Raw genomic sequence first — 15574 nt, forward strand, 5'->3', positions numbered from 1 at the left:
AGAGAATCAACAATGACCACATAATAAAATAAAAATACATAAAACATAAAAAAAATAACTCAATAATAAACACGGAACAAAGTGGAAGGAATCAGTTATCCTTTAACAACTTTGTGGAGGAGGCATAAAAGTAAAAAAAATGACTGGCTACGTAGGAGGGTTCATTCAGCCCTTTCCAATGTCCGCCACTAGGGTGAGAAGCACAGATACACGCCTACGTTTTCCGTGACCCAGTTCCACTCAGAGCCATATACAAATATATATTTTTATATGGCTCTGGTTGCACTGTACTGCACAGCCTGCAATCTTTCTGGAAAAGGCAGAAGTCTACACACGACGTTAGTCCAAGTATTAGAAAAATCAGTTTATCCTGCAACCCAAGACAATCGAGTTTATATGCAGTCTTGTTAAACGCGTAGTGGTATCCTGCCAGCTTTCAAAAACATGAATTCAAGTTGGATTTTTGTAAGGAAAATATTATTATACAACAATGTCATCAACTTCTCTAGAGTTGTAAATCGAACTACTGTGGCGTGCAGCGAATGGTTGAACAGACCAAACTCAGGCATTACTATCATAAGAAAATGCTCAGGCATGCCATTCAATGTCCCACCAAGTGCCGAATTTGTTGCAAGGGTCTCGGGAATAGCAACAATGGGCAAGCTACCTTATCAAGAGACGGCCGACGGACTTGATGCAGCATTTATTGGTATACCTATTGACACTGGAACGTCCAACCGACCTGGAGCAAGGTAACCTCAATACGCTACAGCACCACTTCATTTAGTCCGTTTTTTGTTATGAACCTAACAAACAAGCCTAACCATTATTCCTAATTTAGGGTAGGGTGAATTTAATAATCCGGGACATTGGGTAATGAGGGACTCCTAAATTCTAATGTGTTTTTCCTGCTTTGACAATGTGTAGTCCACAGAATTTTCACTCTAGGTTTATCATGGATGTTATGTGACTGAAATCACAAAACTGGATTGGTGTGGTGTAAGAAAGAGGCAGAGCAATTGTCAATCAAGAAGCTCCCATGAGAAAATGCATGCCAAGAAATTTCCCAGATCACCCAAATTCACCCTAGATGAACAAAACACCTGTTAGGCCTAATTGGCATTCTGTAAAATCATGATTTGACAACTCTGTATATGCGAATACCGTGTATCCGTTTGTCCTTCTATGCAGGTTTGGCCCCCGTCAGATTAGAACAGAGTCTGCAATGCTGCGTGCCTATAACAGTGGCACCAGGGCTGCCCCATATGAGTCCCTAATGGTGGCTGATATTGGGGACGTCAATGTCAATGTGTATGATCTGAAGGACACCTGTAGAAGGATCAGGGAGCACTACCGCACAGTCCTGGCCACTGGCTGCATCCCTCTGACCATGGGTGAGAATCTTTGGGACATCTCCAATTGTGCAACTCTGGATTCTGGCATCTGCTTAATGAAAACCTTAAGTGGATACTATTATTATCACACATTTGAATGCTATCTTGAGAAAGAATAATTAATCATCACCTCCCATCTCAAAATGTGGACATTGATAAAAGGTGGCTACATGCAGATTTGTCAGATTCAATGAAATGGCAAGACTGACATTGTAAATTTAAACTATCAGTAATATATATTTGGTTTGCAAGTTAAGGTTTGCTTTAGTTGTTTCAATATGAAGTTCCAAAAGGTTAAAGCCGTTTGACACTTGTTCTTCAAGTTGTCCAAATTTATTCTAATTATTAACCACATTGGATTGCCTCATAAAAAACCCTACAGGTCAAATGTCTGTCCTTTGCTCTCAACAGGTGGTGATCACACCATTGCATACCCAATCCTCCAAGCAGTTGCTGAGAAGTGAGCAGTCCTGCATTTTGCAAAACCAACAACTTGACAACAAAGCTACTGTAGGAGTCTGGTGTACTAGCTCTGTACTGCCTTCTGTTTGTTAGGCATGGCCCTGTGGGTTTGATCCATGTTGATGCCCATGCTGACACCAGTGATGTGGTTCTGGGAGAGAAGATCGGCCATGGCACTCCCTTCAGACGCTGTGTGGAGGAGGGACTGCTGGACTGCAAGAGGGTTGTCCAAATCGGCCTGCGTGGCACTGGCTACTCCCCTGATGCTTATGAGTGGAGTCGGGCTCAGGTAGTGCTTATGTTGTGGAGGTGACTGGTACACTGAACAGTATGGTTAAAAAGTGACTTTGACTGGGTTTTTAGCTCTGTCAGCTAACACAGGCAGTTTTTAAAATAACAAAAATAGAAGATTCTCCTCAAGCCTGTGTCCTGTGTGTGTTTGTGTGGCCTCCAGGGCTTCCGCGTAGTCCAGGTAGAAGAATGCTGGTTCAAGTCCCTCACCCCCCTCATGGCTGAGGTCAGATCCCAGATGGGCAGTGGTCCTGTGTACCTCAGCTTCGACATCGATGCTCTAGACCCCGGCTTTGCCCCTGGCACGGGTACACCAGAGATAGCAGGACTCACACCCATACAGGTATGCTTTCAATCAGCCTGGGGTCACTAGTACACACACTGATGTGGAGATGTGTTAATCACCATGCACCTGCACTTGTACTGTCAGCTTGACTTGGTCTGTGTAACTAGCATAGTGTATAATTAAGATATTGAATGTATGTTTCTATCCAGGGAGTAGAAATTATCCGGGGGTGCCGTGGTTTAAATCTTGTGGGGTGTGATCTGGTTGAGGTGTCACCACCCTATGATACCACAGGTATGAGGAAAAATTATACAAAATCTGAAATATCAAAAACATTAGTGAGAAAACTATGAATCAACTTGTACTTTTCTTTTTACACAGGTAATACAGCACTGGTTGGTGCCAACCTCCTCTTTGAAATGATGTGCGTGCTCCCAAAGATAAAATACTACGACTAATCAAAACAGGCCTGTGTAAAAACACCAAAACGTAAATCAATAGAGAAATTGATTTTACATGACAGTTTCAATAAAATTGGCTACGTAATTGAAGGGAAATGTATCATCACTTGTTCATATATGAACAAAGCATTTATTACACACAGCAAGAGGATAATGCACTGTTGCAGTAACAATCACATATCTGCAAATATGGTCCTAGTCTAGTGTTTTTGTAAAACAAATGTCTTCTCAATTTATTCTACTAGATACCAAAACACATGTCTGTAACGGAACAAAATGACATTGTTGGTATGACAGGATCACATTGGACAGCAGTATGATAGTATAATAAAATACAAGTAATATGTAGTTAATATGGTATATTATCAATAATATTTACATGTCTTGATCAAATATAAATGTTAATGTTTTGAAACTAAAGGAATAAGCACAATCCAATTGTTATGAATATTGAATGTCACTGCCCTCATTCCTTTGAGACAGATAATGTATTAAACAACCATAACCATTCGGAAGACATTTACAGCTGGACACATTTCATGAGACCTGCTCCTCCAAAGTGAAGTCAATGCATTGCTACATAAAGCTGCAGGCAAGATTTGGTTTGTTTAGGACTAACCATGGGTAGTATAACCAAGTTATACTCAGAGTTACAAAAGAGTTACAAAGTTCATACCTTGCTTGTTGTTGCAACATACCTACATGAGACCAAGTAAGAACATGGAATTATAGCAGCCATGGGATAAAAGAAGGCATTGTTGTTACAGTATAGTGCACAGGCAGAAAACATTAACATGTAGGAAATTTAAATTCAGGCTAAAAGGTAAACAAAATCATGAGGACCTGGACACATGCATCTATAATCTATTCACAGTATCAATCGATCACCAGTAAGCTAGTGGAGACAGTGTTATCAGAGCAGGATCTGATGGTTGTGAGCGCAAATGGTATGGTTGTCAAGGCAGAAGTTTACAGGTGACCACAGTGATTCAGATTTACTCATCTACTGTTGGGAGTCAGGTGGCTGAGCAGTGAGGGAGTCGGGCTTGTAATCAGAAGGTCGCTGGTTCGATTCCTGGCCATGTCAAATGACTTTGTGTCCTTGGGCAAGGCACTTCACCCTACTTGCCTCGGGGGAATGTCCCTGTACTTACTGTAAGTCGCTCTGGATAAGAGCGTCTGCTAAATGACTAAATGTAAATCTACAGGTTGTCACAGCAGCAATTTAAAGTAACATAAACATGCTGAGAATGCAATCCGGAGACAAACATGATTGGACACTGTCAAATAGTAATGGTATCTGTTCTCATTGACCTTACTGTACTTTCCAAGCATATGCAACCAATAAATAGCCTATCCCAGTGCAAAAAGGCAGTTCTAGCTCCAGCAGAATATGAGACAAGTCTGTTGGTGTATGAAGACTGATTGGTGCTCTCCATCGAAAATAACATACATGCGTACTGGATTCAAAATGTCCCAAGTATCACACTCTCACAGCAGAAACACTGCTATGAGGACATATTGGCATCTAGTTAAAATGTGTACAAGTATGTCTCTTCATTCATATTTTAGAATGTTCAATGACCAAAGTCATGTGACCCTCTACTTGTTTGCTGTAATCTTGTCCAGTCCCGGCCATGCAGGGATGTAATAGCGTGGCAAGGTGCCTTCCATCAGCCTCTCCATCCACAGCCCTAGCCGGTCCAGCTTGTGGTGGACCTGCAGCGTGGAGGTGGAGCGCGACCGGGCAACAGACCTTCGTGGTGGGTGGTCTTCCCGGGAGCCGGGTCGAGACCTCCGCCCCGTGGAGCCCCCTTCGTCCTCGGAGGACTTCCCGTCCAGGTCTTCCCCAGTGTAGACGGGCTTGAAGAGGCAGAGGTACTTCTTGTGGCCGTTCAGGGCAAGTACGTAGCCTGTGTAGTCGACCTTGTGGCTGGCGCTGTCGTCCTCGTCGATCTGCATCGTGTCCTGGGCGTATTCCAGCAGTGTTGCCATCCACTCGCTGTGCTTGTCCACATTCAGGAAGGAGAAGTGCAGAGTCAGGCTCCTAGTCAGGGGGGAGAAGGGTATGATCAGCTTTCACAAGATTGATAGGGTAGGTCTTTATGCACCCTATATTTCCAACACAGTCAGTAAAAGGCCTGAGTAATTGTTTTTATAGCATGCTTGCCACTTCCAGCTCTACATTTAGTCATTTAGCAGACACTCTTATCCAGAGCGACTTACAATAAGTACAGGGACATTCTCCCCGAGGCAAGTAGGGTGAAGTGCCTTGCCCAAGGACACAACGTCATTTTGCACGGCCAGGAATCTCTAGACCACGTGAGGTAAAACTGACCCTGTGAAGGAGTAGACCTCTTTGGCAAACTTGCTGAGCAGGATGTTCTTGGTGGCGTCTGTGAGGACCAGCACCACGTTGATGTGTCCTGGCCTCAGCTTCACCAGGTTACTGGTGTACGTAATGTCCGTCAGCTCAGTCACCTCCACAAAGTTCTTCTTAGGAGGTCGGCTGTGAACCACAGGATACAATTAGCTACAGTTGATGCTTTAAGTGTGAAGTCAAAATACGGAAGATTGACGTTCAAGTCCAATGTAGGCTAATCAAATACTGAATCTTAGGGGATGTTGCCTGAATGACAGATTAAGTCTTGCCTTGAGGTACTATTGCTTCCCGGTGACCCATTTTCTGACTTTGTTGCGTCTTTCATTTTTGGTTTGTCTTCACTCGAGTCACTGATATCAGACAAGACAGACATAGTTGCAATTCTTCATGTTGAGCTGGGTTTATTTTCTGATTAACGGGAAGTAGAAAAACGACTATGAAGAGCGAAACATCCTACCTGAAGGCCTGGATGACCACAGTACCAAACAGGATGAATAAAGCAGAAAAGATAAGAGACAAGAGGGGCATCATCTCACGCCTGTAAAATAATAATGGATTCAGTTACTTTATTTGCACTATTCTGATGGTTATATTTGACTACAGTGTCATTGAAATAAGGCTATTTGTTGTTTGGAAGTATATATTGGCAAAAAGAATGGATAGGGCACTTACCAATTATTGTGAAGAATATCATCTATGATTTCAGAGAGGTAATCATAGGATGCATATATCCATCGGATCAGAAACATCTGAAATATGAAAACGTACACTGCCCTGTCAGTCTGCTGATCCCACACAACCGATGTCTTGAATCCTCATAGACTCAATGTAAATGTGAGAAAAAATATATAGATATGATTGGAAAAAATATATATACTGAAAATGAGCAAATAAATCAATTGAATAATTCATCCTCATGGCAGCTTCTCTTGAGATCATTAAATACGCCAACCGTCAGTTTTGGGATTAGTAAGTTACCGAGGCAAACTCGTTGTTGAGCTCTGGCAGCATGGCGTCGTAGTTGAGGATGGACGGGTCCTTCTGCAGGCGCTCCAGCTCGTCTAGTAGACGCTGCTTGTCCTCCTCACTGCCGTTCCACCCGCCAGTCACCGGCTTATACAAGACCTTCCCTGCAGCGTTGCGCCTCTCCAGTATTAGGACCTGTAAACACACACACACAGACCAGCAAGAACTCAATACACAAACATTTTGGACTAAACAACTCAAATCATACAGCACTTCAGCTTTGCAGTGGGAGCATGTCCGCACCTGTGGAGGTGGTGTGCCTTCTTTCTTGAGGAGGATATCGCACAGTGGTTGCTGTAGCTGCTGGTAAACGTAGGCAAACCTCACCACCTCCCTGTTGTTGGTGGAGGCGAAGGAGAGGAAGGCCTGGTGGCCAGCAGCAAAACTCTCCTCCTCACCAGTGATCAACAGGACACAGTATCTATTGACATTGAGAAGGATGCATCTATTGATGCATCTATTGACATTGATCAAATGCAACCGGATTATGTCATTTATAGAGAAATAAACGTATTTTGGGAGTACAGAGGAAAGAAATAAAGACGTTAGGGGTATATTACTTCCGCCGTCTGTGGAACTGTTTGACAGGACACAGCTCATCAAAGAGCTTCTGGTTGACCAATCGAGGGACGAGAAGAAACTTGTTGTTTGACATGAACTCATCAATAATCTGCTTTTTCATCCCTTTAGCCTAAGGACAGGTAAAAACATGCAACATGAGGAGACTTACCTAAAAGAAACTCTGATACTCATTATTAAAAGAGATACTATTTAAGTATTCAATTAACTGTTTGAGTTGTCTATTGCACTGTAGTCATGTCATTGGTAACGTTTTACTCACAGAGGAAAGAAATAACATACTAATTAACATTATAATGTCCTGGATCCACTGTACCTGTATAATGTCTGCTGGCTTGTCTGTACTCTCCTTGAAAACCAAGATGGTGGGAGCGTATGTATTGATGTTGAACTGCTTCAGCAGGTTAGCAGTCTCTGACAGGCCCTGATCCACATATCCAAACTGCATATAATCCTTATAGGCAAATGCTGTCAACTGAAAAAAAATGAAATTGTAACAAATCAACATTGACTCAAATGTTATGAGATATAACACAGTTGATGCTAATGCTAAACTCCTTGGTGTCCTACCTTGTACAATAGAGGGACCACAGGTACTTGGTCAAACAGCAGCACATGAGGTTTATTGAGCTCATGCCAGCTGTTCAAGAACTGTAGGTCATTCCTGTCTGTTACCTGAAACATAGTTTACAGTTTATTAGCACACACAGTTGTTGTGTCCAATATAGTGTGAGAATGAAAGAAGGGTATTAGCAAACAATGTGCTTACCTTCTCCACCAGTCTCTGAGGGAGGAGGTCCTCAACAAACTGTCTCAAGTGTTCCTTGGCAACTGCATAGTGGAAGAATGTCACTTTGCCATTGATAAGCCCCAGTATAGATGGGGTACGATGAGCACCAAGGTGATTTGCCAGGCGCCTCTCATAGCCCACATCCACCACCCCAATACCCACACCTGTCAAGATTTCAAAACCACAAATCACACACACAATTACTTTTGGATCATTTACAATACAGTCCATTATGACACTAGTGTTGAGTTCTCTGTTTTATCTATTTAATACCCAGTGTTTCCAATTCTTGCACAACCTCCTTCCATACTGGCTCAATATGGATGCAGCTGAAGCACCAATCAGAGGTGATCTTGATCAGGTATGGCCGTTGGAAGCTGTTAGGCACCACATCGTTGACGTATTGATTGAAGTGCAGTGCATACTTGCTATCGGCAAAGTCCCTACTGCCTTTGTTAAAGGGGAAGTTGAAGACATTCTCGTCAAAGTAAAAGTGGTCGGGGCGGTTTCCGTAGTGACCATGACCATAGGGCTGAGTGTCGTCAGTCTGACCATAGCGGTCATAGTTTGCCCTCTTCTCCTCATTGGATAATATCTAGATTAGGGAAGAGAGTACATTAATATTGTCACTTTGCACAGTGTGGTGATTTTCCCAATGACAGACTTAAACTAACCAAATGTGTCCAGATGTTGAAAATACTGAGAAATCTAACCTCATATGATTTGGTGATCTTGATGAACATATCCTCTGCATCTGGGTTTTTATTTTTATCTGGATGCCTTGCAGACAAAGAAAAGAGAGCCGTATTCGTGAGTAATGAATACGGTAATGAATGCTACTATTTATTGTACAACCCACAAGGTTTTTGTTTTGACTGAATGCAAGCAATCTTACCATTCTTTCGCAAGGCGCTTGTACACTTTCTTGATTTCAGCTTGGCTTGCAGTCCTAGTCACTCCAATGATTTTGTATGGGTCTGCCTCAGGGGCGCTCTCCACTGAGCCAACCAGAAGTATGCAAACAATCACTGTACCAGCCAACATTAAAGTCATCCTTGCTGTTGGCATTTTCTCTGCACGAGAAATACAAATTACGATCAGTGTTCAAACGTTTTAAGAACTGGGTTTGTAACCAAATATTTTATCAAAATATCAACAGATCTGAGCAAAAGTCATCTGCGGCAGAACACAAAAATATTCCAGCTAGCCTATTATAATGTAATACAACTGGCAAGAAGGCTTAGCCGAAATATAAGCTGATAAAACAGAGTACCACGGACCTACAGTGGCTAGTTAGCTACGAAGCTGAAGAAGTACAGATTCAGTCTTAGCTTATAGCTAGCATACCAAATCAGTAAATAATAGCATCAACTCAAGCCAACAAGCACCTCTCTAGAATATGATCAGATCGCCCAGTCCAACGTCACATATTGACAGCATGTCAATTCTTATAAATTATTTATGTCATTGTTAATCTGCAAATTAAAACGTATGTTTGGAGCATCCTAGCACACACGCAGCTATCTTGCTACCCCGTCGCACAAGAGACATCCTGCAGGGATGCGCTTTCTATCTGAAATTGGAAAAAAGAGGACGTTGTGGGACAACCACGAACAGACGCTTCAATGCCGAAAGGCAGTTTGGGAGTTTGAGTATTTCGTGTACATGTGCGTATCAGTACACTTGATTTGAACTCCATTAGGTTTATTTCGTTTTTACAAAGCTGGTCAACGCCTTTCATCCGGCGTGCGGGGTTTTATAAATCAAGTGTCTGTATGGGTTCCCAGTGTAGTTTTACAATCCTCCAATCACATTTGAGAATGATGTAAACAAGGAAGACGGTAGTGTCACAACCGATTCTCTGGTCACAACCGAACAACAGGGAAGTAGGGAAGAGAGTGAACAGGAAACTGGTAAGATTGCCGTTTTACTCAACAAAGAAACCCTTTAACGGTTATCTATGTATTTTACATGGATTGTCATGCATTACTGTGCTATTCATTTAACACAGGCTATATTATATAAATAGCGCGTACTCGCTAAGTACGTCTATTCTATCATTTGCCTCTCGTTGTTCTGTTTCAGATGATCAATTCCAGGATGGAAGAACGCGATAAAAAGATTCTCCAGCGCAATAGAATGAATCTCGTGAGAGCTCTGGACCCTTCAGATATTTATGATGGCCTTCTGTCAAGAGGAATCTTCACTCAGGACATGATTGATGAAATAAAGGTAGACCAAATGATGTCAAGAGATTCCAAACAGCTTTGACTTTCTCCGTGCCCAACATGCTGTGGCATGTTTTAATGATTAGAATAAGCCCTTCCTGTACCGTGTTTCTCAGTAACTCTTCCTCCCTTGTCCCAGAGCTCAGGACCACGGAGGGACCAAGCTAGGCAGCTGGTCAGGGACCTGGAGACCCGAGGGAGGCAGGCCTTCTCTGCATTTCTGGAGTGCCTTTGTGAGACAGGACAGCAAAGCCTGGCAGAGATTCTACAGAATGACAGACCACCAAGCCAGACTCTCCCTCTCCCTCCTGTCCATGTTCGCCCAGTCGTACAGCCATTACCTGTCTGTAAGTACTATTTACCTTGGTACAGTATGGTGGCTTAATTTGTAAAAAAAAAAATGGTTCCACCTCTATCAATTAATTGTGTCATTTGCTTTTGTCTTTGACAGATTCTCCCATGGATAATGATAAGCATGTGGAAGTCAGAACCCCCGCCCCTATCTATCCAACTACACCTGTGAAGCCAACCACTCCAAGTCCATGTGAGTCAGATACATACATGTCTACAGCAATTGAAGTGATTGATGTCTACAATTAAAACTATTGCCTGTGTAACTATATATGCTACAGCCCCGGAAAGAGAGTACTTCAGACCACACTCAACTGGAAGAATTAGACGTGACAGTATTCAGGTAGTACATCCTTTTTTAACGAAAACTCAGTTCCTCATTGTGGTACTTATAAGTGCTAGAGCATCTGCTGTATACGTTCTGTTCGAACTTCTTCTCACATCATTTCTGTGTATTTTTCTCTTATGGTTCTCCAGACCTACAAACTGGATGCTAGTCCCTGTGGACAGTGTCTCATCATAAACAATGTGGACTTTGAACCAAAGTCTGAGCTGAGTAACCGTAAAGGGTCAGATATAGACTGTGATAAACTGGAGCAACGTTTCAGATCCCTCAACTTTGTTGTTGTAGTAAAGAGGAACCTGAGACAAAAGGTTAGTGCCATTTCCCCCTGCTTTACCTTGCATGATAATAACTCTTCAGCTGATTTGATGTAAATATACAGTATATTGGGGTACTACTAACATACAGTATATGAAATGTTCTCAGCATATAAGACAGGAGCTTTCAGCTTTGTCCAAGATGGACCATTCCCAATATGACTGCTGTGTGGTGATCATTCTATCACATGGGACTGAGGTTAGACCTGTATTTTCTATTTGTTTACAATGAAACAAAGGTTGGATTAGGTTCATTAGACTGAAATTGAATTGCATTCCCATCCATGTTGTAGGTAAGTCACAACCGTTTCCCTGGTGCAGTGCATGGGATAGATGGGCCCTCGGTTCCAGTCCAGATCATTACTAACTACCTCAATGGCCAGAACTGCCCATCTCTGCAGGGGAAGCCTAAACTGTTCTTCATCCAGGCCTGTGGGGGAGGTAATTAAATATTGTGGAACGCAATAACCAATATTTGAAAGATAATCACACTGGACCAAAGGATCTCAGTTCTCGTTTCTTGGTAGGTGAGCGAGACATTGGCTTTGAGGTGTCCCCAGATGATGATGTCATGCCTGGGATTGGAGGAGCAGACGACCAGACAGATGCCATTCCAACGTCCTCCAGCAGTGACTCTCTGAGCACATCCGATGAACCGGATGCCAGGGTCACACTGCCCACACCCAGTGACATCCTGGTGTCCTACTCAACCTTTCCAGGTGTGTGTGTGTGTGTGTGCACGTGTTCCAGGTGTGCGTGTGCATGTCTATCTAGATGGTTGTGTGTGTGTGCTTTTTTCCTAATCGGTATAAATACAGTTATAACTGTGAATGTATGCATCCTAGTCGCTGTTTGTCTGTGAATTTCACAGGCTACGTTTCTTGGAGAGATCCCCAGGCTGGCTCCTGGTATGTAGAGACCTTAGATCGGATCCTGGAGGAAACTGCTTCTGAAAATGACTTGGTCACCATATTAATGATGGTGAGATTTCCCCTAAAAAGTCACTGTATACATTTTACATACTTGGTAAAACTGCATACATAATTGTTCTTGTTTTATTTAGTATTATTGCACGTGTGAAAGTGAAGGTCACATTATTCCTTTGGCTTATTTTCCCAAGACACACATCTTTATTATCACATATTAGACTTCCTGTTACTAGCAGATAACCCCACAGTAGGCATTGAGCAAACTTGTGTTTGTTTGTTTACAGGTGAATAATGAAGTCTCCCTGAATTCTGCCAAAGGCCTCTATAAACAGATGCCTGGTTCCTTTAACTTCCTTCGCAAACTTTTCTATTTTCAAGCCCAGAGACAAAATCAGACATAAATGTCTGGAAAAGTTTCTTCTCAGGAGATTTGAGAGTAGTTTAGTTTAGTTTGTCTAAACTAATTGATACACAGAATTAACTTTAGGAGAAAGGGGCTGTATTATGTGACTTTTTGTCAAAAAAGTCTTAAACTTAGACTATTAATGAACCCATGACTAATGTTCTGACCATGGAGAGAAATTCATACAATTACAATCATGCCAACTTTGTTCTTATTCATCAATACTTTTTCTGTTTTATGAATGTTTTACCGAGATGTCTATAATGATTATTAATGTCGAAATCCAATCGTCAGTTCTTTATTTGTTCTCTTTTTACAGTTTTAAACTCCTTTGTACAATCAATCTTAAGATACAATCAATCTTAAGATGACAATACTTTATTAAAAACGTTTATAAAATGTTATTTTTGGGCAACCTGAAAATAATGAGAAAGCAACTGATCTTACCTCCTCATCTTGTCCTACTGTGCCCTCTGACAGTATGTGTGCCAAGCCCATCTCTACCACTTCGAAGGAGTTGAATCAGAGTAATCTAGTAGTCCACTAATAAAGTTATTGTTACACCTTCTGTATCAACAGATGGCGCTAATGCTCAGGGTAAGTAAATCAAGCCCAACAAGTTTCTTCCAACAAGTCAACACCTTGTCTAATGAAAGTTGGGGGAGGATAAGTGGATAATAGGCTAACATAAAGCACCAAATGTCACTAAGACAATTGATTGATTGAGAATTGTATTGGTGTTTTGAGATTAACCCAACACAGAGTACTTCACATACTTGCGATGGAACAATTGCGCTTTGAGAGTATGCATTCTTTGATACTTTACAAACATCTTAGACAAAATAGACCTGACCATAGGCTTGTTGTAAAACGCTAAGGCTGACGCTAATTCAGCTATGGCTGACTTGATGACGAATATGCTGTGTGATTATTTTCCTCTGCTTGTTGAAATTTTGGTTTCATAACAAAAATGTAAAGTTTTTGTAAATATTTGATTTTATAGTAGGCTACTGTTTGGGCCAGGTCTAGGTGGCGTCTCTCCACCGTGGGATTAGTTTCCTATCAGCACTCCCTGAATTCCATTCCGCCTTTTACTCAGGGCTGTGGTTCGTATATGCCCCCAACGTAGGACTGCTCAGTGACTTGCCTGGCATTGCGCACAAGTCGAAGTTTCGGAGCGAGATTGGATTCGCGAGTGAAAGTGGGGCCGAAGAGGCGAAGCGCATTTCTCTTATTTAGAACGCATTTCGCTTATATTCCGTTTACAGATAGAAAGCACATAAAAGGATCAATATCTGTTAATGAAGTCCCAACGGGAGTGGGAGGCATTAGATAACTTTGACTTTCATAGAAAGTTTGAAAAGACGCACGCAAAACGTTACAGCAGTGGTAAGAAGTGAAGGAGCCTGGTTTTCCTTTCCCCAGCATTTGCAGCCTGTGCTGGGTTGGTGGAAAATGGGCACGCGGATCGACTCCGTGACTGGACTTATCGTCTCTTTGATATTTACATGTCATCTGATTAATGTAAGTCACTTTTCAAATACTTTTTTGAGTTACTCGTGTATAAATGTATGTTTGTCCTTATGCCATATTCTCATTGAAAAGCAGCAGCTTCTATGTCCTAATAAAGGCATATACTTACACCGGTTGTCTATTCTAAGTAAAGATGTGTGTGGTGAATGGGCTATCCTATTTAGTAGTTGGGATTCCAGTCTGAACAGTCATGCGATTTTTATGCTTTTCATAACGACACTTTTAATCTTACAAACTGGAACCTCGAGTAGCGAGAAGCTGATCTAATTCGGTCCATAGAAACAAGCTATTCATAGTCTCAGTGGCATCTACATGCCTTAAAACTTTCTTTAACTTACGTTTAAGAAGTTTTTAACATATCATTGCATAGTAAAAAGCAGGCAACACTTCGCTGCTCCTTTGCAATGTAAATACATTGAGGTACCTTTTAGAAGACACATGGCTGACATGGAACTGATCAGATCTGGTATGAATACCCACCTTTTGTACAGTTACTGTGTAGCAGGTCTCTCTACAGTAACTGGTACACACATTCAACATATACAATTACTAGACTAAAATGGAACTGAATTTAGGCTATTCGGGAAAAAAAATGGGTGTGTGGTAAAATAGGCTAATAAGTTGGGGAAACGTACAGCAATGGGAGCATCTTCAATATTTGTCTTGAATGAATCATTTGAATATTGAGTTTTCCATCCGTTTTGTCTTGAAATACATTCAGTATTTACACTATTATTAAAAGTGTTCTAGGCTGTGAAGTAATACATGGGTTGTTCCTGCCATATCTGGTGTGGATAAAATAAGAGAGAGTCATTCATGTCTGGTTCTGAGAATAAACACAAGCCCCTCTGAGATCATGTCTGAGTTTTCACCTCTTTGCCCTCTGACACAAAATGCTGTCATGGCCCCAGTACCTGCAACCCTTCTGTTTTACTTTGATCAAAAGCAATCCCTCTTGGAGAGAGAGAGCGCATTCTTACGAAAGCCTCAGACATACAGTAAGTCTGACACTTGCTTGATACACACCCAAAGTAAACAGACCATGGGGCAACCATGAAGCATCAAGTTTGCAGAACTTTGAGCTTGAGAGGAGAGGCCCTTAATACTAGAACATGACCATTGGCTCTGCCATGCTGCATTGTCATTAATACAAATCCTGAATTTAAAGTAATTCAACTTATTTTAGGATTCCCTCAAGGGTCATAACATTTTGCATGTTGACTTAACTGCTGATAGTAATCTTAGAGGGCCCACCCCACTGGTTCTACCACAGGCTTACAGAAGGCCTAGTATGACAATAGAAACATAATTGAATTATCCGGAACCAGGAGCATCTGTTTCTTGCATTATGAGTTTGAACTGCGGCAGGCTGGACTCTTTGATTCAATTAAGCACATGTACTGGTGTTGCTATGGGGGCTTGCTCCATTCAGGCGGAATGTGATGGCCATTTGCATCAATCAGCTTTAACAACGAACGTCAATAAAGCCTCTTAATTTGGTGACAGGCAGCGCTGCAACACAGTCAAGTGCCGTCATCCCTATGTTAAACACTCTTACCTTTCTCTATGGATCTTGCAAGAAAAGTAATTTATTGGTGAGGTTACCTATTTTTAAGTATTGTATTGATTTTACAATTGGATTTTTTTACTCAGAGAGACATTTTTTTTCTCCATAGACAAGCAACCTGTTGAGTGTAGGCTGGTCAAAGCCAGGGTTGGTAGTGGTTCCTTATTGTCTGTGTGGCTGCCTTCTCTTTACCATATGAATGGCAAGGAGTGCAAGTCGCTTTGTTTCCCG

General features: G+C 41.8%; 4 protein-coding genes across 11 annotated transcripts in view; 3 read left to right on the plus strand and 1 right to left on the minus strand.

The window, feature by feature from the left end:
- Window positions 1–258: 258 nt before the first annotated feature.
- Window positions 259–3417, plus strand: agmat (agmatine ureohydrolase (agmatinase)). Its single transcript, XM_062458913.1, has 7 exons — window positions 259–752; window positions 1192–1394; window positions 1806–1854; window positions 1950–2145; window positions 2311–2490; window positions 2643–2727; window positions 2815–3417. The coding sequence occupies exons 1-7, from the start codon at window positions 445–447 to the stop codon at window positions 2889–2891; spliced, it is 1098 nt and encodes a 365-aa protein (XP_062314897.1). The 5' UTR covers window positions 259–444; the 3' UTR covers window positions 2892–3417.
- Window positions 2997–9237, minus strand: dnajc16 (DnaJ (Hsp40) homolog, subfamily C, member 16). Its single transcript, XM_062458915.1, has 15 exons — window positions 8953–9237; window positions 8568–8745; window positions 8386–8452; window positions 7946–8267; window positions 7652–7836; window positions 7453–7557; window positions 7199–7357; window positions 6864–6994; window positions 6547–6724; window positions 6256–6438; window positions 5950–6026; window positions 5735–5815; window positions 5547–5627; window positions 5233–5406; window positions 2997–4941 (listed from the first exon to the last, which is right to left on the minus strand). Exons 2-15 carry the CDS (start codon window positions 8738–8740, stop codon window positions 4497–4499), a joined length of 2361 nt encoding a protein of 786 aa, XP_062314899.1. The 5' UTR covers window positions 8741–8745; window positions 8953–9237; the 3' UTR covers window positions 2997–4496.
- A 209-nt stretch (window positions 9238–9446) lies between these two features.
- On the plus strand, window positions 9447–12666 carry casp9 (caspase 9, apoptosis-related cysteine peptidase). Its single transcript, XM_062458911.1, has 11 exons — window positions 9447–9585; window positions 9758–9904; window positions 10040–10247; window positions 10352–10444; window positions 10533–10594; window positions 10729–10905; window positions 11021–11110; window positions 11205–11352; window positions 11439–11630; window positions 11783–11892; window positions 12125–12666. The coding sequence occupies exons 2-11, from the start codon at window positions 9758–9760 to the stop codon at window positions 12239–12241; spliced, it is 1344 nt and encodes a 447-aa protein (XP_062314895.1). The 5' UTR covers window positions 9447–9585; the 3' UTR covers window positions 12242–12666.
- Window positions 12667–13080: 414 nt separating this feature from the next.
- hspg2 (heparan sulfate proteoglycan 2) overlaps window positions 13081–15574 on the plus strand; it is a 78173-nt gene continuing 75679 nt past the window's right edge. For 3 of the 8 annotated variants that reach the window (XM_062458905.1, XM_062458907.1, XM_062458908.1), the window contains exon 1: window positions 13084–13767. In XM_062458905.1, the coding sequence (XP_062314889.1) occupies window positions 13699–13767 (69 nt within the window). In that variant the 5' untranslated portion in view covers window positions 13084–13698. Of the gene's footprint in view, window positions 13768–15574 lie in introns of all 8 variants that reach the window. The other 5 variants (XM_062458903.1, XM_062458904.1, XM_062458906.1 and 2 more) reach the window with 4 other exon arrangements.

Source organism: Osmerus eperlanus, chromosome 4, assembly GCF_963692335.1.
Source record: "Osmerus eperlanus chromosome 4, fOsmEpe2.1, whole genome shotgun sequence".
NCBI classification, from domain to species: domain Eukaryota; kingdom Metazoa; phylum Chordata; class Actinopteri; order Osmeriformes; family Osmeridae; genus Osmerus; species Osmerus eperlanus.